The following is a 25,512-nucleotide window of genomic DNA, read 5'->3' on the forward strand; positions in this document are numbered from 1 at the left end:
TTTTTTTCACTCTTGAGTTACTTGCGTAGTAATAGTCACAGTTTTTAAGATCATACTTTTATAAATTGTAGTTGAGAATTCCATTGTGAAGTGATCAAAAGCCTTGTTTAAATCAGGATATCAATTTTCTCTTTGTTAGGCCTGTTGTTCTCTTACAAAAGGAAACTAATTTTGCATGATTTGCTTTTCACAGAATTATGTTGATTGTTTTATTATATCTTCTACTTTTGTAGGTGTTTATAAATTGTTTTCTTTTAGTATTTTTTGAGGTATTGGTGCTAAGCTGAACAATTTATAACTTATAGGGTTTTCCCTTTAAAGATTTTTGAAGATAGGTACAATATTTACCCTTTTCTAAATCTCAAAGGACTTACTGTGTATTTATTGTGCTATGTGTGCTGTGTGCACACCCAGAAGTGGTAGAACTTCTTAAAAATCTAGTGGAATGGGGAATTGAATTGTAAGTTTGTAGAGGTCCATGTGATGTAAAAACAAATCTGTGAACTTTAAAAAAAAAACCTTCAAGGGGCAGCTAGGTGGCGCACTGGATAGAAAACTGGTCCTGAAGTCAGGAGGACCTGAGTTCAAATGTGGCCTCAGACCAAACACTTGACATGTACTAGCTGTGTGACCCTGGGCAAGTCACTTAACCCCAATTGCCTCGCAAAAAAACAAAACAAAACAAAACAAACTTGGAAAGCTTAAAAATAATCCAGTGGAAGACAGAAAAGTAGTATAAAACATGGTCTTTGCCTTCAAGGAACTTAACATTCTGGCTGAGAGAAGAAAGTAAGCTATATGAAATAATTAGCTCATAAAATTAAGTGCTGAATTGTGTGATAGACTAGAAGTGTTATAGACATTTAGAGTGGTATGTAGTCAATAGAGAATTAACCTCAGAGTCAGGAGGACCTTATCCTTATGTAAGTTCTGTATTATTTCTCATTGCTACTTCCAGACTCTCCCTCTAGCATTCTCACTTGGAAACCTTTCCTCCTTTAAGGTTCATTTAGTCCATATTTATCATCCCATTACGATTCTGATAGCTTGTAGCTATCAACTTTCAGAGCACTTTCCTTTCCTCAATGAGTTTAGTGTCTTGATCCCTGTATTTCTTTCCACCCTAACTTAACGCCTTCATACTAGACTTATTGGTACATCTTCAAACACTTGACTTCCCACTTCTTCAGCTTGCTTATTTCCCATGACTTACTCCTCCACTGTACCTCAGCTACACACAGAAATGTTAAACCCTGGATCTTGCCATCACCCGCAAGTGTTCTACTTGCACATCCATGAATTCTGAAATTCCTTTATCTGACCACAATCTTTTTTGTCATTCCACCTTTCTCTTTGCCTGACAACCCCTACACCTGATTTGTGTCCTCACTGTGACCTCCAGTCCCTTTATCCCTCACTTTTTTCCCAAACTATCACCCCATCACTGTCTCATTCTCAGTTCAGGTCTCCATTCTCTCTTGCCACCTCTTATGGCTGCCAAGCTTTAGCCTTGGAGTACTCCGATCAGCTATTGCCTTTGCTTCTACTTATATGCCGCTTGAACGAGCTGGAGAAAATCATGAAACCATGCTGCCTGGGTCCAGTACAAATTTGTGTTACGTCATTCCAACTGGCAATCCTTTTTTACTTCCATAATTCAATCACCACAGCAGGTTTTCCAGACCCTTTTTATCCCTGCTAAACTTCCTGTTGTTCCATACCCCACCTCCCTCAGCTGAGAACCTTTCCTCACATTTCGCTGAAAAAACTAATACCTTGTCTTACATTCTTGATTGTGCACAAGTGATCCTATTGTTGTCTTCTCAGCTGATTGGCCTATTAGTTCCCCCTCAAGAATCTCCAATTGCTCCATCTACAGGCTGCTTCCTTGCTACTTAGTAGCATGCTCATGTTGTACCCATCCTCAGAACCCTTATTTGATGTATCCATCCTGAACAGCATCTTTCTTTTCTGTCATGGCTAAACTTGAGAAGGCCATCTAAAAATGGCGCTTCTACTTCCTTTCCTCTCACTCTCTTCTTAACTCTCTGTAAGTCTGGCTTCTGATTTCATCATTAACTGAAACTATTCTCTTCAAAGTTAGAATGACCTCTCAATTGCTAAATCTACTCGACTTTGACGTCTGTGCAGTCTTTAACACTGATGATCACCCTCTTCCCCTGGAAATGTGATTCTTCCTCAAGGCTCTCTTCTCCCTCTATACTACTTCGCGTAGTGATCTCAGCAGCTTCCCTGGATTCAGTTATCATCACTATGCTAATGATTCTCAGATCTATAGATATAGTCTTATTCTTCCTAGGCAGCTATCTAGGAAGGGGGTGCAACTAGTTGGCACAGTGGATAGAGCCCTGGGCTTGGAACCAGGAAGACTCATCTTCCTGAGTTCAAATGTGACCTCAGAAACTTTACTAGCTGTGTGATGGCAAGTCACTTAATCCTGTTTGCCTCAGTTTCCTCATCTGTAAAATGAGCTAGGGAAGGAAGTGGCAAACCACTCTAGTATCTTTGATAAGGAAACCTCAAATGAGGTCACAAAGAGTTGGACACAACTGAGCAACAACAAAAGCTAGGAAGCTGTCTTTTCCATGGCTGGCACAATGGATAGAATGCTAGACCTGGAGTCGGGAAGACCTGAGCAGATTGAACTCCAGACGCTATGTGTGTAACTCTGGTCAAGCCTACCTCAGTTTTCTCAACTGTAAAATGGGGATGATAATAGTACCTGTCTCCCAGGGTTGTTGTGAAGATCAAATGAGACATTTGTTAAGTGTTTAGAATAGTGCCAGGAACATAGGTGCTTAATAAGAAAAAAAAGTAGAGTAGAAGAATATGATAAATGTGATTGATAAAACCCTGACATTTAAGATATGTAAAGAACCTCAAAATTAACAAAGCCTGTGACCTTCCAGTCTACTATGGTCAAAGTGTATGAAAAGATAATTTTCAAAAAAGGAAAGACATTTAATTATCTCTTGAAAAAAATAGTCAACCTGAGCAATCTTAGAGATGCAAATTAAAATAACTTTGGAAGTACCACCTTGCACTTATCAAAATCAATGAAATTCAGTAATATTGGGCTTGTGGAGAAATAGGTTCACTCATTCATTACTGATGAGATTGGAATCTTGTAGAATCTTTTGGAAGTTAATGTGGCAGTATATAGCAGAATTTAACAAAATAATCATATCCTTTGACCTAATATTTCCATTATTGGGAATATGCACTGAAAATTTGCCTTTTAAAAAAGCAACTATCTCTTCAGATATGCATAGCAATATTATTTGTAATTAGGAAAAAAAATGTAAAAGCAGTTGAAGTATCCAACAATAAGAAAAGTTAAACAAATTATAGTATATTTATTAGGTACTATAATGCAATTAAAATTGGCACAAAATATTAGGAAGTAGGGGCAAACCTTTATGAAATAATGCAGAGGGACCAAAGCAAAACCAGAAGAACAAAGAACCCACTAACTATAAGCACATAAGAAGAGCAATGGATAGAAAAATAATCTTTTTGGAGACTTAGAAGGATCATAAGATAGTTGCTAGGACATCTTCAGGATGAATTTTGATATTTGAATATAAAGTAACTGTTGATTTACCAGAATGATACTGGTGTAAAGTACTATTTATGATCATTAAAGTAATGCACGAGAAGGGTTGATTACCTGAACAAGATGCTGGAAAAAAGTAGAGGGCAACTGGAAAAAGGGTATGGGTAGTGTGATTCACATTAATAAGGATACCTCTTTAATCTGAAGGAAGGAAGAGAGCATTTTGAGGAATAGCAACAGGGAGAAGGGAAGGAGCTCATGTTCTGAGCCTTAACCAGAAGATTGGGTAGTGAAATAGAGGGGGTAAATCAAATGCTGTAGGTGGGAGTGGCTTAAAGGAATGATAAATAGGACACAGTGATTGTTGAGCAGCAATAAGGGCCCAGCTGGAGTTATTCACCATTAATTTATGATTGGCTGAAATCAGGTGACAGGAGGAAACGCTTAGGCAAAAGCAGAGCAATTGGCCCAACATCATTCTGACTGTTCTAAAGCTGGTACTGGTCCCATGATTTACTTCTGTGTCTTTCTTTGATTCTCTACATCACCTTTGTCTCTCAGTTTTAGTGTTGGAAAGACCATAAGAGTACATGACTAGAAAAAAAGGAATAAGAAATTTTATTTTAAAGTGACACATTTAATGATGTCAATAATATAGTTTAATTTTAAATGTTCCTGAGAACTTTTTAATCCAATCTTGGCATACTTGTAGCAGTTACATATAAACATTCTTTATGGCCCTTGATATGAGCAATAGGAAATTCATTTTGTTTTTGTTATGAACTGCTGTATACTGATAGAGCTGTTGTATTTTCCCTGTTCCTATATTATGGGCGTCACAGCTGAAGGAACTGAGATGCTGCTATGCAATGTTCCAGAGCACTCAAACCCTGCTTAATAGAAGTGTGGTGGAGTGGGAAGTGCACTGGACCAAGAATCGGACCTAGGTCTCATTCTAGCTCCACATGTGGTTTTGGGCAAGTCAGTCATTTAAACCTCTCCAAACTTCATTTTCTTTAAGAAATGGGAATAGTACTTACCCTGCTTCCTTACAGAGTTATCATGGGAATCAAAAAATGTGTTTAAAAGCACGTTGTAAACTAAAAAAGACTACTGAGATAGGATATTGTTCTTATTGTTCTTAAAAATGCCCACATGTTCCTGTTGAGTCTGAAGTCACATCTTATGTATCAGATGTAAAATGGGAGCATATAGAGAAAGGAACTTACTTCCTCATTCATACCTTTGTCAGTCTTCAACAAACCCAGGAGTTTCTCTATGAGAGCGCCAAAGACTTCCTGAATCTCAAATTTGAAAGTCAAGACAAAGAGAAGGAATGGGTGACTGAAAAGGACCGTTTACTTTGGAAACTGAGCCAATACCAAAAGCAGCTGGAGCAAGCACTGCAGTGTAATGAGCAACGGGTAGTTGGCAGTCTCCTACCAGCTGCGCAAGAGCAAGATAAATGTATTCAGGTAACGGCTTTTCTGCTCAGTCGGTGGAACAGTCCCCTTTTGTAGAACATGTGCACTTTTGGGGAGCGTGAAAAAATTCAGATAAGAGATATTGTCTGAGTGCCAGTAAGAATAGGGACTGGACCTTGATTGGATTGACATAACGAACCCCCGGGGAGGAACGTCCCTTGACCAATGCAGGTCAGCACCTTCTCTGCAACTTTTATTGCTCAGGGAGTTGCCTAGAGCACTGAAAGTCTAAGTTACACAGCCAGCATGTGTCAAAGGTGAGACTGGAACCCAGGTCTTCCTGGCTTTGAGGCCGGCTCTCTGTCCACTGGGCCGCACTGCCTCTCAAGTGACAGCACATGTAGAAATTGGCAATAGCAGCCCCAGTGGATGAATGAAGGAATAAAAATGAAGAAAAAGCACTTATTAAGTGCTTACTATGTGTTAGGAACTCTGCTAAACTGAGGGGAGGACATAGTTCTACTCCTTGGCATCAGCCTTAAAGGTTATATTCCACCTTTTCAAGTCATTTATATTTTTTCCTAGTACCCTCTTTTACAGTAATGAAATTAATGTGTTGTTTTCTGTATGAAGTAGTACTTTATTTTGTCTTAAATTTACCTCATAAACTTTCTTTTTTTTTCAAAAAATCATTTATTATAAACTTAGTTACCATCAACGAAATCAATATGATTATTAAGCTAAGAACAAAGTCTTTCTATTAGTTTCCATTTCCAATAATCATCACCATCACCATCATCATCATCAACATCATCATCATCATTATCAACATCTATGTAGCGCTTACTATGTGCCAGGCACTGTGCTAAGCTCTTTACCATATTCTCTCATTTGATCCACACAGCAGCACTGGGAGGTAGGTACTGTTAATATCTCTATTTTACAAAATGAGGAAACTGATGCACTTTTCTGGATTTTGTTGTTATTATTTATATAGTTGTATTTGGTGTGTATATTGATGTTTAGGTTCAACTTTTTTCATTTTGCATCACGTCATATAAATCTTCCCATATTTGTTTTCATTCTTCATATTTGCCGTTTCTTAAGTGCAGTAATAATCCACTACTTCCATAAAATTGTTTGGTCATCCTTTAATGTATGGACATGTGTTGTTTACAGTTTGGGATCATTACGGATAATGCTGATAGGAGTATTTTTGCAGATAGTCTTCTTGTCAACAACTTCGTTAGGCTATAGCCTCAGTAGTAGATTTAGTGAGTCAAAGGGTAGGAATAGTTTTATGACTGATTATGTAATGCCATATTGTTTTCCAAAAAGATTTTACCAATGCACACTATTGCCAGCATTGTTCTTGATTCTCCCACAGCTCTTTTAAGCATTGATCCTTACTGTTTTTATCAGTATTTAAATGGCATTAGGGTAAATTTTGGTTATTCAAGCAACATTGTAGCAGAGTGGATAGTAAACTGACCTTGGAGTCAGGAAGGCCTGAGTTCAAGTTCCAACTCTGATACCTAACTAGTGATATGACACTTTGGGTCACTTAACCCAGAACTTCAAGAAGATTGCTTTGTATTAGCACCTAGAGGACTCCAATCCCTCATAAACACTCCAGTAAAGCTCTAAAAATGCACCAGAAGGAATAATGATAAAACCAATGAGAAACAGCTGACAGCTCCTTCAAGCAGTCTAGGATTGCATGACAAGATTACCAGAATCCTGCAGCAGCTCCTAGAGAGAGAAGCCAGGGAAGAAGGAAGAAAAAAATGTACCAGCCCTCAGTTTTTGCAGCAAGGGAAAGAGCCAGACCAGTACTTAGCACCAGGCAACCTGTGTTAAGACAGGTCCAGGCCAATGTACAACCTGTGGCCTGAGTAACCCATTCCCCAGCCTCTAAAAGCAACAGTGCTCAGTGCAGGTCTCTCCTCCTGACCTTAAACAAGGCCAGGCTAGTTGGGGAGCAACTTCTTGCCTTAGGCGCTGCAGAAAACAAGATCAGATCAGTTCCCAGGCAGCCTCCAAAACTATACAGTGCCTGGGCAGCCCATACCCAAACCACAGAAAAGCCAGGACCAGGGCAGCACCTGGGAAGCCATGCAGCTGTCTTTTTGGTTTTTTTAAAGTTTTTATCAATGTCTTCTGTTTCTTATATTATCCCTAGTATTTCTTCTCCCACTCCTGGAAAGCCTTCCCAAGTAACAAATAGTATTTTTAAAACAGGGGGAGGGGAGAGGTGTAACCATGCAACTAACTGATACATTGAAAAACATCTAAAAACTTATGCAATGTGTAACACCTGTGGACCTCCCACCTCCACGAAGGAGTAGGTTAGAGGTGTCTTCTCACATCTCTTCTTTCTAGTTCTGCTTGATCTTTATAAATTTTGTTACATTCACTTTTGGTTTTTTGGTATGTGTTTCTTTCTGCTTAAATTGTTGTAGTTATCCTATATATTTTTTTTCTTGGCTCCACTTACTTCATTCTCTATCAGTTCATGTAGATCATTCCATGCTTCTCTGTATTCATCACACACATAATTTCTTACTGCACAGTAATATTCCATTATATCCATATACCACAGTTTATTTAGTCATTCCCTAATTGATGGACACCTACTTTGTTTCCAATTCTTTACTGTCACAAAAAGTGCTGCTATAAATATTTGGTGTAAATGAGCACTTTCTTTTTGTCATTAGGTTCCTTGGGGTATAAACTCATTAATGAGTCTGGTTCAAAGGGTATAGATATTAGTCACTTTATTTGCATAATTCCAAATTGCTTTCTGTGGTAATACCATCTTACAGCTCCACCAGCAATGTATTAGCATGCCTATAATTTTAAAACCCCTCCACCACTGAGTAATGCCATTTTTTGCTATCTTTGCCAATTTTCAGGATATAATAGGAAACCCCACAGTTGTTTTGATTTGTATTTGTCTTATTTTTGGTGATTTGGAGCATTCTTCCTTGTGGCTGTGAATATTTTGCCATTCTTTTTTATTTATTTTTTATTTTTTTTTAGGCAATTGGGGTTAAGTGACTTGCCCAGAGTCACACAGCTAGTAAGTGTCAAGTGTTTGGTCTGAGGCCAGATTTTGAACTCAGCTCCTCCTGTCTTCAGGGCCAGTGCTCTATCCTCTGTGCCACCTAGTTGCCTCAATTTTGCCATTCTTTTGAGAATTGTTTATAACCTTTGTCCATTTATCTATCGGGGAATGGCTATTATTATATTATTATTGTGGTTGTATACATATTTTGGATTCCAAATCCTTATCAGAGAATTTTGATACAAAGATTTTTTTCCATTTGACCCCTCCCCCTTTTATCCTAAGTGCATTAATTTTGTCTGTGCAGAGCTTTTCAGTTGCATATAATCTGCAGCTGGGATCTTATAGGGAATAAGCTCCTAACACAGGCAACAGTAGTACTTACTTGGGGCCTATCAGGGTCACAGTAAGAGAGAGAACTAACTCTGGGTTCATGACTATGTGAGCAGTAGTTAGAGAAAGTATAAGGACAGAACTCTTAAGTTGAACTACTATAGATATAGATATAACATGTATTTAAATGTGCATGTATGGGCATGTGTGTACACATACATACATATATAGTGAGAACATATAATAGTGTGAACCTTTAGGTAACATTATGAGGTTACATTTTAGTAATTCTTTTTTCTTTTTATAGATGAATTTAATTTATAAACATTCAAAGTTATAATTGCTAAGTTTGATAACCTGTCATCAAATTTTTTTTCAGAAGAGAAATTTTCCTTATTTTACTAATCTTATCCCAACCTACACATTACAAACACACACATAACACACACGTATCAGTAAACATAGTTAAGGCTATGAATTCTCTAAGTTTTGCCAAAATGAAACTTCCCTTCCTGCCTCGAAATTTGAAGTGGCTCTGGCATTATCACCGCCATTGTTTTGCCATCTTTGACCTTCTGAAAAAGAAGGCTGTCTGGAGATGGGATCAAGTGCACAGACAGAAAAATTAGCTTTAGTGCGAACAGGATTGCTTCTTCCTCAGAGACAACTGGGGAAGAGAAAATGTTAAGAAATTTTGAGAAGGAAGCTTCCTTCAGAATGTAAAGGTTTGTCATCAGTTTTCAGTGTTGGGAACTTAAATGATATTCTGATATGAGTGTATCAGTTTGACTGGGAGCTGATGTAGGAAGTTGGTAAGAATAGTGAAGAGCAGAATATTCCAAAGTGTGGGTCATTTGCAAAGCAATGGTTCAAATTATTCAATATCTTCAAATACATTTCACTTTTTAAAATCAAAACAAAATTCATATTAGAATCAGTAAAAGTAAGACTAAAAATGAGTTCTGAGAATAAATGAAATACAACTATTTTGTTTATTTTGTCTTAAAATATAAATCCCTTTCTGTACCTCTAATGTGTTAACTCTTGGTCAAGAGATGGTAAACATGATTCATCATCCGTTTTCTGGAATCATGATTAGTCATTGCAGTGATCAGTTGTTTTCCTTTACAATATAGTAATCATTATATAAATTTTTCTTCTGTTTCTTCTTGCTCATTCTATATCAATTCATATAAGCCTTTCTAAGCTTCTCATAATGTTACCTTCATCATTTTAATAATATTTATAATATAACATCTATAATATATATTTCATTTTATTCATGTACTGTAATTTGTTCAGTCATTCTCTAATTGATAGACATCTACTTTTTTTCCAGCTCTTTGCTGTAACAAAAAATATTGCTATAAATATACATATGGGTCCTTTTCCACTTTCTTTGATTTATTTGGAGTATAAGCCTAGTAGAGGTATCAGTAGGTATTTCCTTTACTGTTAGTGACTTGAAGCATTCTTTCACATGGTTATTAATAATGATACAAATATTTTCATTAATAACTTGGATGATAGAATAGAAAATATATTTATCGAATTTAAAGATGTTACCAATATAGAGGAATAGGAGTAGAAAAACCTTTAAAAGAAATTAAAATATCATGTAACTTTGGAAAAAATGGTCAGGAATCAACAATAAAATTGAGTTAATGTTCCATGGCATTTCTAGAGAAAAAGAAATACACATATAGGGGCAACTAGATGGCGCAGTAGATAGAGCTCCAGCCTTGGAGTCAGGAGGACCTGAGTTCAAATTTGGCCTCAGACACTTGATACTAGCTATGTGACCCTGGGCAAGTCACGTAACACCAATTGCCTCACCAAAAAGCAAAAAAAAAAAAAAGAAATACGTATATGCAAAGAGTAGATATTGGCAAGAGGAGGTAATATAACAGTGTTCTCATTTGTAAAAAGATTTGTAAAAAGATTAGTATGCTAAATTAATTTGCTAATTGATAAAGATTAAAAAATATTTTTGATAATTTGTTTTACACAAATATAATATCAGAATTTTTTCCTTTGTTTAAAACATAAAAATTTAGATCAGAATGTATGAAAATTTGAAATTGACAGACGCATTGGCAGAGTCAAGCAGTTAGAGGAAAAAAAGGAATAAGTTGACAGTGAAAACTTAATCACTTCAGTTTAACAGATATTTAATAAGGTAGAAGGAAGGATGAGGAGTTGTGGTTGGAGAGTGAAATTTCAAAATTCAAAATCCTTGAGGGAGTACAGTTATGATGAGGATAATGTGTGACCATATAAGTGTGGGACTCTAGTGGGGTTGGAGGAAGGAGGCCTTTGAAATTGAAGAGGTTAAGGAATTAATTATGTGGTCATGTTGGGTCATCAACATGAGTATTTGAGGAGTAAAAGCAATGACTTGCTTGAGCTCTCCCCCAAACCCATCCAAATACCTATAAAAAATGGCTCTAAACAAATTCTAAAGCAGCAGAACCCACAAAAAGACAAAGTGAAACAAATTTCCAGCCCAAGACAACCTGGATGGTTGATCAGAAAGGTATATTGTGCCGGGCTGGGAGAGGAACACAGTTCAGTGTGGGCATGCAAGCTGCAGCGAGCCTAGAACAGACCTCAGAGGATTGAATCAGGGACAGCTGTTGTGGTTTCCAGAACTCTCATCCCACAAACACCAAAGACAACTTAGAAGGTCAGTAGGAAAAGTCTGTTGGAGGTGAGAGAGAGAAGCATGGTGGTCTCAGCCCCAGTCCCTGAGCTCGGCCTCGGGGCAGCGGCTGCCTCCTGAGCTTCCAGCCTACAGACTGAGGGGGAATTGAGTGGCTGATCAGAGAGGGATTGCAGGGATCTCTCTGCTGGTGCAGGATTCTCTTGCTTTGCCTGTGCTTGGATCCAGCTCACAGTTCTGGGTGGCGGTCCTGGGGTGAGGAGGAGCGCTGGCATGGTGGAGCTTGTAGTGGCTGGAGAGAAAATCCTCCTCACAGTTTCAAGACAGAAAAGAGTGCTTGTGGCCACTCACAGACCAGAGCAAAGGCCAGGAAAGGAATAAACACTTCGCCCTTGATCATACCACCTTGGAAGAACTGAAAATTTACAGATCCCTAGAAGTATCTCTGAAAATAGCTGCACAAAACCCCTGAAGCTTGGAATAGTACATTCTCCACACTGGAAACAGACCCCTACCTTAACAAAGAGTTTATAACTCAAGTAATTGGCCGGGATCATGAGCAAGCAGCGCACAAAGAGTCAGACTATATTATCATACTTTGGTGACAAAGAAGATCAAAACATACAACCAGAAGAAGACAACAAAGCCAAAGCTCCTACATCCAAAGCCTCCAAGAAAAATATGAATTGTTCCCAGGACTTGGAAGAGCTCAAAAAGGATTTTGAGAAGCAAGTAAGAGAAGTAGAGGAAAAACTGAGAGTGATGCTAAAGGAGACCCAAAAGGAGAAAATAACTGAAGAAAATAATACCTTAAAAAATAGCCTAACCCAAATGGCAAAAGAGGTCCAAAAAGCCAATGAGGAGAAGAATGCCCTAAAAAGCAAAATTGGCCAAATGAAAAAGGAAGTCCAAAAGGTTACTGAAGAAAATACTTCCTTAAAAATTAGAATGGAGCAATTGGAAGCTAGTTACTTTATGAGAAATCAAGGCACTGTAGAATTAATCTGAAAGAATGAAAAAATAGAAGAGAATGTGAAATATCTCATTGGAAAAACAACTGACCTGGAAAATAGATCCAGGAGAGAGAATTTAAAAATTATTGGACTATCTGAAAGCCATGATCAAAAAAAGAGCCTAGACATCATCTTTCAAGAAATTATCAAGGAAAACTGCCCTGATATTTTAGAACCTGAGGGCAAAATAGAAGTTGAAAGAATCCACCAATCACCTCCTGAAAGAGATCCCCAAAGGAAAACTCCTAGGAATATTATAGCCAAATTCCAGAATTCCCAGGTCAAGGAAAAAATATTGCAGGCAGCCAGAAAGAAACAATTCAAGTATTGTGGAAACACAATCAGGATAACACAAGATTTAGCAGCTTCTACATTAAGGGACCAGAGGGCATGGAGTATGATATTCTGGAGGGCAAAGGAGATAGGATTACAACCAAGAATCACCTACCCAGCAAAACTGAGTATAATCCTTCAGGGTAAAAAATGGTCATTCAGTGAAATAGGGGGCTTTCAAGCATTCTTGATGAAAAGACCAGAGCTGAATAGAAAATTTGACTTTCAAATACAAGACTCAAGTGAAACATGGAAGAGGTAAACAGGAAAGAGAAATCATAAGAGACTTATTAAGGTTGAACTGTTTACAATCCTGCATGGAAAGATGATATCTGTAACTCATGAGTCCTTTGTCAGTATTAGGATAGTGGGAGGGAAAAAAATTTATGTATGTATAGACAGATAGAGGGCACAGGGTGAGTTGAAGATGAAGGGATGAGAGAGGATTATACTGGGAGAAGGAGAAAGGGAGAGGTAGAATGGGGTAAATTATCTCACATGAAACAGACAAGAAAAGGCTTTTACTGTGGAGGGGAAATGGGGGAAGGTGAGAGGGAATGAGTGAATCTTATTTTCATAGGATTTGGTTTAAGGAGGGGAATAACATACACAATGAGGTTTGGAAATCTGTCTTACCTTAGGGACAAGAGAGCAGGGGATTGATAGAGGGGAGGGCAGATTGGGGGACAGGATAGTCAAAAGCAAACACTTCTGAGGAGGGACAGGGTCAAAAGAGAGAATAGAATAAATGGGGGGTAGGATAGGATGAAGGGAAATATACTTAGTTTTTCACAACATGACTGCTATGAAATTGTTTTGCATGACTACATATCTATAACCTGTATCGAGATGCTTGCCTTTTCAATGAGGGTGGATGGGGAGGGAGGAAGGGAGAAAATTTGTAACCCAAAGTTTTAAAAACACATGTTAAAATAATAATAATAATAATAATATTTTTTTTAAAAAAGGGTATTTGAGGGGGCGGAGCCAAGATGGCAGAGTGAAAGCAGTGACTTGCTTAAGCTCTCCCCCAAACCCCTCCAAATACTCATAAAAAATGGCTCTAAACAAATTCTGAAGCAGCAGAACCCACAAAAAGACAGAGTGAAACAAATTTCCAGCCCAAGACAACCTGGATGATTGATCAGAAAGGTGTATCGCGCTGGGCTGGGAGTGCAGCACAGCGTGGGTGGGCAGGCCGCCGCAAACCTGGAGCAGGCCTCAGAGGACTGAATCTTGGGCAGCTGTGGAGGTTTCTAGACTCCTCAATCCACGAATGCCAAAGACAACTTAGAAGGTCAGTGGGAAAAGTCTGTTTCTGTCAGTGGTGAGAAGCGAAGGTGGGGTTTCAGCTCCATTCCCCAAGAACGTGGCTGGGGCGGGGGGGCAGCTGCTTCCTGAGCTTCCAGCCCACAGACTGAGGGGGAATCCAGTGGCTGATCAGAGAGGGATTGCAGGGATCTCTTTGCCAGTGCTGAGGCAGGAATCTCTTGCTTTGCCCTGTGTTGGATCTGGGCACAGTTCTGGGCAGCGGTGCTGGGGTGAGGAGGAGCGCTGGCTTGGTGGAGCTTGTAGTGTGTGGAGAGGAACCCTCCTCACAGTTACAGGACAGAAAGGAGTACTTGTGTCACAGGCCAGGAAAGGAGTAAACACCTCGCCCCTTATCATACCACCTTGGAAGAACTGAAAATTTACAGGTCCCTACAAGTATCTCTGAAAACAGCTGTACAAACCCCTGAAGCTTGGGACAGTACATTCTCCACATTGGAAGCAGATTTACCTTAACAAAGAGTTTAAAACTCAAGTAATTGGCTGGGATCATGAGCAAGCAGCAAAAAAGTCAGACTATATTATCTTACTTTGGTGAAAAAGAAGATCAAAATATACAACCAGAAGAAGACAACAAAGTCAAAGCTCCTACATCCAAAGCCTCCAAGAAAAATATGAATCAGTCCCAGGCCTTGGAAGAGCTCAAAAGGGATTTTGAGAAGCAAGTAAGGGAAGTAGAGGAAAAACTGGGAAGAGAAATGAGAGTGATGCAAGAAAATCATGAAAAACAAGTCAACAGCTTGCTAAAGGAGACCCAAAAAATACTGAAGAAAATAACACCTTAAAAAATAGCCTAACCCAAATGGCAAAAGAGGTCCAAAAAGCCAATGAGGAGAAAAATGCCCTAAAAAGAAAATTGGCCAAATGGAAAAGGAAGTCCAAAAGATTACTGAAGAAAATACTTCCTTAAAAATTAGAATAGAGCAATTGGAAGATAGTGACTTTATGAGAAATCAAGACAGTAGAAAAATCCAAAAGAATGAAAAATTAGAAAACAATGTGAAATATCTCATTGGAAAAACAACTGACCTGGAAAATAGATCCAGGAGAGAGAATTTAAAAATTATTGGACTATCTGAAAGCCATGATCAAAAAAAGAGCCTAGACATCATCTTTCAAGAAATTATCAAGGAAAACTGCCCTGATATATAGAACCAGAGGGCAAAATAGAAATTGAAAGAATCCACAGATCTCCTCCTGAAAGAGATCCCCAAAGGAAAACTCCTAGGAATATTAGCCAAATTCCAGAGTTCCCAGGTCAAGGAGAAAATATTACAAGCTGCCAGAAGGAAACAATTCAAGTACTGTGGAAACACAATCAGGATAACACAAGATTTAGCAGCTTCTACATTAAAGGACCAGGGCATGGAATATAATATTCCGGAGGGCAAAGGAGATAGGATTACAACCAAGAATCACCTACCCAGCAAAACTGAGTATAATCCTTCAGGGGAAAAAATGGTCATTCAGTGAAATAGAGGACTTTCAAGCATTCTTGATGAAAAGACCAGAGCTGAATAGAAAATTTGACTTTCAAATACAGGACTCAAGTGGAACATGAAGAGGTAAACAGGAAAGAGAAATCATAAGAGACTTATTAAGATTGAACTGTTTACATTCCTGCATGGAAAGATGATATTTATAACTCATGAGACCTTTGTCAGTATTAGGGTAGTTGGAGGAAAAAAATTATATGTATGTATATGTAGATAGATAGATAGAGGGCACAGGGTGAGTTGAAGATTAAGGGGTCATATCTGGAGAATAAAATTAAGGGTGAGAGAGGATTATACTCGAGAAGAAGAAAGGGAGAGGTAGAATGGGGTAAATTATCTCACAAAAAAAAAGAAAAAGAAAGTCTCTTACAGTGGAGGGGAAACAGGGGAAGGTGAGAGGGAATGAGTGAATCTTATTCTCATAGGATTTGGCTTAAGGAGGGAATAACATACACATTCAATTGGGTATGGAAATCTGTCTTACCCTACAGGAAAATAGGGGGAGAAGGGGACAAGAGAGCAGGGGGATGATAGAGAGGAGGGCAGATTGGGAAAGGGGTAATCAGAAGTAAATACTTCTGAGGAGGGACAGGGTCAAAAGAAAGAATAGAATAAATGGGAGGGCAGAATAGGATTAAGGGAAATAGAGTTAGTTTTTCACAACATGTCTACTATGGAAGTGTTTTGCGTAACTGCACATGTACAACCTATATTGAGTTGCTTGCCTTTTCAAGGAGGGTGGGTGGGGAGGGAGGAAGAGAAAATTTGAAACCTAAAGTTTTAAAAACATATGTTTTTAAAAAAAATGTTTTCACATGCTACTGGGAAATAAGAAATACAGGAAATGGGGTACAGAAGTCTATCCTGCCCTACAGGAAAATAGAAGGGAAAGGGGATAAGAGAAGGGGAGAGAGATAGAAGAGAGGACAGACTAGGGGAAGGGATATTCAGAATGCATGACATCTTGGGGTGGGTTGAGGGGGGAGATGCGGTGAAAATTTGGAACTCAAAAACTTGTGGAAGTGAATGTTGAAAACTAAAAATAAACAAATTTATATTAAAAAAAAAAAGGGTATTTGAGACCCTGAAAATTATGGGCTATATCAGCCTACATTCAGGCCATCTAATTGTTTTATCTTAAGTCCATACTTACTTGCTAAACAAACTACAGCTAGAAACATTCTGTTACCTTATTCTTTTGAGTCCAGGGTAGGGGTAGGGGGTGGGGGTGGGGTGAGAGTAGGGTGAGGGGACATTCCTGCCAGGCTATAGGGCCTGTATGTAGATCAGGAAAAAAGTAATCATCAGCGTAATAAGAATTATTGATTACTTACTTTGATCTTGTGATACTACTATTAGAACTATGTCTTAAGATATATATATATTTTTTAAAAGACTGTCTAGCCAAGCTGCTTAATTTGTTGTAGGGAAAAATTAGAAACAGGTTCTATGCCCAGTAGTTGAGAAATGGCTAAGCAAATTGTGGTCTATAAATGGAATGTTGTACTATGAAAAATGACATTTATAAGGAATATAATGCAGTTTGGAAAGACAAAAAATGCAAAAGTGAAGAAAGTAAAATTAAACTAGTAGTCATGTTGACTTGTAACTATATAAAAATAAAACTTTTAAGTAAAAGGTAACAAACTATTTAGAACTATTTATAGTTCTAATTATATCATCTTATTTTTTCTTCTATCATATTCAGATTTTTGTTGAGTGTACAAAATAATTTTAGATCTGATTTTTAAAAAATTCTGCATCAGTTCATACAAGTTTTCCATATTTATTTGAATTCTTTAGTCTTTACTTCTGGCACACTAGTATTCCTTAAGATTTATCAACTCCAGTTTGTTCAGCAATCCCCCAATTGATGGGACATACAATTTATTTATAGCTTTTTGGTACTACAAATAGTGCTGCTTTGAATATTTTGGAACAGTTGAGATGTTGGGATATAAACACAGTATTGGGATCATTAATCAGTATGAATGATTTTGAAATTATGTGAGCAAAGTTGCTTATTCTTTTCTAGAATGATTAGACCAATTCATAGGTCCACCAATAATGGGTCAGTATGCCTGTCTTCCAAAGACCCTCTGACATTGAATATTTCCATCTTCTATTATCTGCCAGTTTGATGGGTATGAGGTGATATCTGTGTTGTTTTTCATTTGCATTCTCTTATTAGGAATTTGGAGCATTTTTCATATGGGTGTTGAAAGTGTGTGTCCCTTCTTTTGAAAACTGCCTGTTCATATTCTTTGCCCACTTATCTGTTGTTAAATGAACTGTAGCATTATGCATTTTGTGTCAGCTTCCTATAAATTTTGGATGTAGTTTATAGATATTTAATGCAAAGGTTTTTTTCTTCCAATCAAGAATATTTCTTTTATTATTGATTTGTTTTCCGTGGAAAAGCATCTGAGTTTAATAAGTCAACAAGTGAAGTCAGCAATCTAACTATGTGCCAAATACCCAAGATAAACTTGAAATGATCTGTTTTGCCCTTTAAAAATCTCTTCTGCTTCTGATTTGCTTATGGATTTCCCCCCAGAATATTATCATGGTATATAGTGTAAGAATGGGTCTAAATTTATTTTTCACCTAACCGCTTAACAGTTTTCTAGCGGATGTTTTTAAGTATGGAATCCTTTCCTAAGTAATATCTGTTCTTGCGTTTACTGGATTGCTGTGTTAAAAATAATTAAAAGTCTGAGAAAGTTGGAAGAGTGTCCTGGAGACCAGTAAATGTATGGAACTTTTACGAAACTTGTATGGAAAGTTGATATAAAAGAGTTGCATGAACTTTAAAGGAGAAAATGTACTATGGATTATAGTAGAGAAATAGGCCAGCAGCAGCAGCAGTGAGGAATAAGGAATATGCCAACCTGTTGTTCTTTTGGCCCTGTGAGTCTAGGGAAGAGGAGGAGGAGCTCCACTGAAGAAGCTTGCAAAAGATATGGTGTTCTCAGGGAAAAATCTGGTTCTGTTAAAATTAGAAAGAATGCATGAAACATTCAATATTATTGAGATGATTTGTGGAGAGTAGAACAATGATTGTAAAGTAAGTAAGTGTGTGTGTGTGTGTGTGTGTGTGTGTGTGTGTGTGTGTGTAAAGAGAGTTAAGTGAGGTTGTAGTGGGCCTGGTGAAGAACAGAGCTGATCTGAAAAAGGTTTCATAGGACATAGAGCAAAGCAACTTCTGTCCCCTGTGCACTAGAACAGTCACAGGACTTGATGGAAAAACCCAGAGAGAAAGAAAGACTAGATTAGCTCTAGGATTCTCAGTCTGCATAGTAGTTTTATGTTCAATTATGTTATGGTAGAATTGTGATTTTTATGTATCGTATACAGACATACACACATACATATATGTACATATTATAATACAATGAGGCCCTTTACATAGACAGTCTATGTAGTATATTTCTATTCATTGTTTGGTACTTTCAAAAGAAGGCAATGTAGAATAGTAGATTCGGGTGTCAGACAAAATCATTCCTGTTTCCTTCCAGTTCACCCTCCACTAAAGTCCTACTCTGATGTCTGATTATAGTGTGAAAGTCAGTCTTGTATTCATACCAGTAGTCCTCAAACTTTGGTTAATCCTATCAAATGAAAAAAACCTCTGAGATGGACTGTATACATATATTGTCTGAGGCCCCAGGGTAATGAATGTTTTAAAGCCATAGAAACTCCTGAAAACCATCTACTAAGTTGTAGAAAACCTACAATTTACTCCAGCAGAGGGAGCATCTACTTATGAAATACAGCTCTTTAAAGTTTTTTATCTTTAAAATATTTCATGAGCTCAATCTTGAAATCCATTATATAATGGCTTCCCAGAACCAACCAATGATACCTATTTCATTTTTAAATATAAAAAGTCTCCAGAATTTGACCTTTAAATGTGGGAAATTTTAGTTACCTATCTGAGATTCCATGCTGCCTGATTTCATGAACTGATGTTTACTCCTAAAAATTTTCCTTTCCTTTCCCAATTTTTCTTCATGCTGCATGCGATTGGGCATTTATGGTCTTCTTTCTTCCTGGCCTGTAGTCCCTAAAAGAGGAGTTGCTTCAAGAACAAAAATTGTCCTGCATGTACCAAGAACAATGTATTGCTCTAGAGGAGGAACTGGCCCGAATTCGAGAAGAAGATGATATGGCACGAAAGATCTTCAAGGTAGGAAAAGCATCCTCCATTTTCGATGCAGTAGATTGTGTGGCTTCCTTTTTCCGTGGTGATATCCTTTGTTTTCCAGAAGTAACTTTGTGATTTCCTCTACATAGGAACGTTCTAGCAAGATGGGGAAGCGTTTGCAAGAAATGAAGCATCGGTATGACACCTTGCAGAATCGTCGTCGGCTAGAAGTGGAAGGTTTTCAGAGAGACATCAAGACCCTGCGTGAGAAATTGAGAGAAGTTGAGCAAATGCTTTATAAGGTAATTGCTGCCTTTGGATCTGGGATGGGGGCAAAGGCTGATTTGAAAACCCAGTGTGACCATGAGTACCTGTGGTCCCCTTTACTCAGGAGTCCAGCTAGATTGAAAAGCTCTCATTTGTAAATAAGAGGAAATATGGAGTGGTGGACAGAGAGCCTACCAGAATGACCCAAGGTCAAATCCTATTTCTGACACATACTGGCAAATTCCATAACCTGTCAGTGCGCTAGGCAGCTCTTTAAGAGAAGCTTCTTTTAAGGTACCACTTTGCATTGGGTAGAAGGAGGTTGCTTGTCCAGGCGTTCCTTTACCAAGGAAATCATAGATCTAGTCCCTATCTCTATCCCATTTGTAGTTTGCATTATTTTTAATAACTCATTCTCATCAAGAATAACTTCATAGGCATTCTATAAGTCATTTCTTCTTACTCTGGGCATCATCCTCATTTTGTAAATCACTTTTATTACTTGACTAAAGAAATTTTTCCCAAAGACAACTTTACTTTTTAATTAAGGTTTCTCAAAAGCCACCTTAAATTCAAAGCAAATGTAACTAGTGATCAATATTTATAGAATGCCTATTGTTTCCAGCATAGGATACTAGGTATTATGAGGAATAGAGAAGATAGAGGAGGCAGGGCCCTGTCCTTTAGCAACAGTGTTTTTCTTTCCATGATATTAGTTACTTAGTCTTCATTTAAAAGATCCGGTCCTGTTCTATTGGGAAAATGAGAAGTCCATAGCCTCTCTGCTCAGGCTTCCTTTCTCCTTCAGCATAATCATATTTGTTAAGAGTTTAATTATAAGTTCTTTCTCCTACAAAAGAGGTTAGCATGCCTTTGTCTTTACTCCTTTACTTCTTTTGTCTGGCTCATGCTACAACTCTATTTTTTTTTCTGTTTTCTTCATTCTGTAGGCATCACTCAGTATTCGACCAGACCAAGATCTTGCCATTCTTAATGAGGTTCGTAGGAGCAACAAACGGAGTGTGAAGATCCAAGGACAACTGAAGGACCTCAAGGCCAAATTATATAGTTTAGAGAAGGAACTTAGGGTATGTTAACATCTGTTTATAGATAGGAGCTCAAGGCTGGTAAAGGACTGTGTCTTAAAATCTGAGAACAAGGTTATCAGCTACCAAAGAAAGGGTTCCAACAAAAAACCCTGCTAGGTCATTGGTGGACGCTCCTTTTCCACCTACATGAAGGATCAAAGATCCCACTGCAAAGGCTGGTCTTAAATTCATGGACCTGATGAGCTATACAGGTGTTCTTCTCGCACGTACCACGTTTTCCTAAGCCACTTTGTAGCCTGAAAAAGGCCTGAAGTTTTTACCATGTTGTTTTCACAATTCATCTCGAGAGCTTTGGGGTAAAAGGGCTTAGGGAGTTAAGTGCCAACTTGGCTGAGTGATTATGGAAGAAACTCGTCCTTTCCTGAGGAGTTGGGTGCATCCATTAAGGTCATATCTTCACCAGTTGGGAGAAAAGGCAGCAAATTCCAAGGATTCAGAGATGAGTAGTTAGTTGCTGTTCATCTTTATCTTGTCATTACTATTGGGAAAAAGATCTCAGACTTTCACTGTCTGTATGCTCATTCTTGTGGCATGTCAACAGAGGGCGTTGTAATTTAGAGTCCTCAGGCAAATTTCAGAAGGGGCTTTGTATTGATCTTTTTTTTTTTTTGGCAAGAGTATATGCTACACTATTTCATTATGCTATTAGGTCTCATCCTACCAATCATGTTACCCTGATTTGTATATTTAAAGTTAGAATTTTTAAAAATTAAAAATAAAATTGCAGTTTTGTGAGTTTCTAGAATTTCTTACTAAGACTACCATACTCTTTTGTTACTGGCTCACTTATCTATCCCAGTTTACTTGTTTGTTCTATTGTCTGTTGTACAAGTGGAAACAATTCTTAAATGGCTTCTCCAAAGTATCCCACATAGACAAACAGCTTACATTTTTTTCCTGGACACACTCTTTGTTATTACTTTAGTACTATTCAATTTATTCAGGATATAGAAAAGGATTTCCTAGTTTTCCATATGTCTTGGGAAAAGATGAGATTGAGCTGTGAGTAGAAAATGTGGTTTTTTTCAGTAAACCAAAAATTCTAGAATCAGTTTTCCATTGATTAATTGGGGATGGGAACAGCCTTATTAGAAACAAAAGGGGCAGCTAGGTGGCACAGTGGATAGAGCACTGGCCCTGAAGTCAGGAAGACCTGAGTTCAAATCCGGCCTCAGACACATAACACGTACTAGCTGTGTGTCCCTGGGCAAGTCACTTAACCTCATTGCCTAGCAAAAAAAAAGAAAAGAAAAAAGAAACAGAAGATTACTCAAGAAGTTAATGAATCTTGAGTGTCATTATAGGAGATACGATCATTGCACAGAGGAAAAAGCCCCAGAATTTGTCAGGGTTTTTGCTAGGCTGGGATGTGCTCTACTGGCATAGGGTGGAGTGGTAGTTTATATTTGTGCGTGTTTTTTTAATCATAGTCCTAACCTTTAAGAGTTCTTCATACGTGGACTGCTGATTGTTTTTATCTGAACAGCAAATAGATTCATAAGATTGAAAAATGAATATTAGACTTAAAACAAGCCTCAACCTGCTTAATCTTCCTATTGTTACTTACCTCTTCTGCTTCTCTAAACAAAATTTTTTTGTGTTATTAACAATCATCCTCAAACACAAACCTTTTAGCACACACATGCACACACATACACACACAAACATTACATATAAAATTGTAAGAGGTATTGTTTTGTAAAAAAAAAAATTAGCCAGGTAGTAACAAAATTGCTCTCTTTTTCTCTCCCTGTGAACTTCTTTTTCTTTTTGTGTATTTTAAGAAATGTTTTATTGATGCTCTTTTATTTTTTTACATCTCTCTTGCTGCCCGCTAACTCCCTCTTCCTTGTAACAAATACATATAGTCAAGAAAAACAATTCAACTTTATACTGATTTGCGTGTATCTCAAAATCTGTTTATTTCGCTGCATTTCTAGTCCATAACCTCTTTGCCAAGAGGTGAAGGGCATGCTTCATTATCAGTCCTTTGAAGTCACAATTAATTGATCACTGCATTGGTTAAGAGTTAGGAAGTCTTTCAGAGTTGTTTTTCTTTACTCTGTTATACAAATTATTCTCTTGATAAGTGTCTTTTCACTGTGCATTAGTTCACACAAGGCTTCCTGACTCAGAATCTTTCATCTTCATCAATGTTTATAGCTTAATAATATTCAATTACATTTGTATGCTATATTTGTTCAGGCATTCTCTATTTGATGGGTACCCCCTTAGTTTCCAGTTCTTCACTATAGCAAAAACTGAACTACAGTTCTTTGCTACAGCAAAAACTTTGCTGCAGCTTAATCAAAACTCATTGCCAGTAATCTCTTAATTGCCAAATCATTTTAATTGCCTATGATTTTTACTATTTTTAACCAAAAAGAGTATTGCATTTTATCAAAAACCTTTTCAGTGTCTACTGATAAAATCATGTGATTTTTATTGTTATTATTTTTTACCATACTTGTTTAAAGCAACCTGTATTCCTGGTATAAATCTAACATAATCATATGAATAGTTGTTTTGTTTTAACATGCTGTTGTAGCTTCTGTGCTGACAATTTTTATTGAACACGTTTGTGTCCATATTCAGCAGATCATATTGGTTTCTAGTTTTCTTTTTCTGCTTTATCTTTCCCTGTTGTAAGTGTCATAGGAATATAACAGTAGCTTTGATGTTTAGTTGGGATTTTTAAAAATATGCTTTTTTAGTGTTTTTTAATTACATTCCTAATTCATTGAACTATTCATTCTTACTTTTGTTGATGGTGTTTTGCAATATGAATTTCCGTCTAAGGATTGTTTTGGCTGTATCCTCAAAATTTTGGTATGTTGTCTAATTATTATAATTTTTAAAATGGAATTCTCTGTTTCAAAATTTTATTCTTTGACCCACAATTTAATTGGGATTAAACTATCTAGTAAATAGCTTTTATCTTCTAAAGACTCTTTGTGGAATATAATTTCTATTGCATTGTGGTCAATAAAGAATGTGTTTATTATTTCTGTTTTTTCTGCATTTGTTTGTGAGATATTTATGCCCTAATAGAAGGCCACTTTTCATAAAGGTGCCATGCATAGATTAAAAAATATAATTAGTCCTTTCTATTCCAATTTGGCAATTACTAGAGATCTGTCATATCTAACATTTCTGAAATTCTATTCAGGACCTTAACTTTTTTGTTTAAGTCTTAAAGAGGTACATTGAGGTCCACTGTTTTTATGGTTTTACTGGCTATTTCAACTAGCATATTACTAAATGGTAGCATCTAAATATTTAAAGTTCAGTCAGTTGTGGGAATCTTCATCTGTATCATACCCACTAACTGTAAGCATCCCCCAAAGGAGACTGAGAAAAAATGGTCAGACAGGTAGGAGAACCAAGAGATAGCAATGTCATTGAAGCCCAGAGAGATAGAAGTATTCAGGAAAAAGTAATCAGTAGTGTCATGCTTCAGAAAAGTAATGGAGGTTGAGGATTGAGAACAGGCCATTAGACTTGGCAATGAAGAGATTAATGGTGACTTTGGAGATTTGAGTTTCAATTGAATAGTAAGGTATATAAAATAGGTGTATAAATCAAACATTTACTGATAATGAATCTTAAATTTATTTTTAAACAATTCTTTGGTATACATATAATTTTGCCATTTATTAAAGATGATAGTTTCAAATCCGAGCCAAGGTATTTCTGGAAGTGTTTGTTGGCATTGCATAGTGTGATGGCACGTGCAGTGCAAAGTGCACATATTGTATGTTCAGAACCAAGGCTGCAGTGAAGTTGCACAATGCAAGATGGGCAAGCGCTGTCAGAAACACCTTGGATTCGTTATGTGTTTGATTTTGAATTAATTTTTTGGTTGTTGCACATTCATGTTTTATTATTGCCAGATTTTTTCGACCCCCATGTTCAGTTATGCAACCTCATATGGTGTGCAACCCACAGTTTAAAAAGCTCTGTATTAGACTATGGCAAGAGTTTCTTTCATCTATCACAGACTCTAGGAGAAAATGATTACTTCTCCACAATATTTCCATTATTGAATTTAGTCATTATTGAATTTAATCCCTAGTCACCAGTTCCTTCATGAAAAGTGAGGATCATATTCAGAATAGAACTTATAGCAAATGTGAATGGTATTAATTCACCCATAAAGTGGAGGAAAGTAGCAGAATGCATTCAAAAGCAGAATCTAACATTTGTTTACAGGAAACATGTGAAGATTAAAGATTCACACAGAGGCTGGAGCAAAACCCATTATCCTTAGGCTAACTTAAAAAAGTAAGGATAGCAATCATGATCTTAGACAAGGCAACGTAAAAATAGTTATGGTTCAGAGAGATAAATAGGAAAACTATATTATGCTGAGAGGCAACAAAAGACAATGAAATAATATAAATACTTAATTTATAAGTATTAAATTGTATATTAAGCATTTTAGAAAAGTTAGATTTGATAGATCTTTGCCAATTACTGAATGGGAATAGAAAGGAGGATATAAATTTTTGGTTGTAAATGGCACTTTTATAAAAATCAGCCATATTCTTGGATATGAAAACCTTATAAACAAATGCAGAAAAGCAGAACTATCAAACACATCTTTTACTGGCTGCAAAAAAATAACTATAATCAATAAAAGAACTTTGAAGAAAGGATTCAAATTTAAATGCAGATTAGTTCTAAAAGATTGGCAAGTCAAAAAACATAGAAAAAATAAATAATTTTATAAAATAAAATGAAAACAATGAAACA

At 37.1% G+C, this 25,512-nt stretch overlaps 1 protein-coding gene across 3 annotated transcripts in view; it reads left to right on the forward strand.

The window, feature by feature from the left end:
• Positions 1-23,689, forward strand: part of CCDC77 (coiled-coil domain containing 77) — a 45,304-nt gene extending 21,615 nt beyond the window's left edge. For all 3 annotated transcript variants that reach the window (XM_078156033.1, XM_021001555.2, XM_021001554.2), the window contains 4 exons: positions 4,830-5,052; positions 19,298-19,423; positions 19,531-19,683; positions 20,599-23,689. In XM_078156033.1, coding sequence (XP_078012159.1) covers positions 4,830-5,052; positions 19,298-19,423; positions 19,531-19,683; positions 20,599-20,745 — 649 coding nt within the window. In that variant the 3' untranslated portion in view covers positions 20,746-23,689. The remainder of the gene's footprint in view (positions 1-4,829; positions 5,053-19,297; positions 19,424-19,530; positions 19,684-20,598) is intronic.
• The last annotated feature ends 1,823 nt before the right edge of the window (positions 23,690-25,512 follow it).

Source organism: Phascolarctos cinereus, unplaced genomic scaffold (genome assembly GCF_003287225.1).
Source record: "Phascolarctos cinereus isolate Bilbo 61053 unplaced genomic scaffold, phaCin_HiC Scaffold_1;HRSCAF=81, whole genome shotgun sequence".
In the NCBI taxonomy this organism is placed as follows: domain Eukaryota; kingdom Metazoa; phylum Chordata; class Mammalia; order Diprotodontia; family Phascolarctidae; genus Phascolarctos; species Phascolarctos cinereus.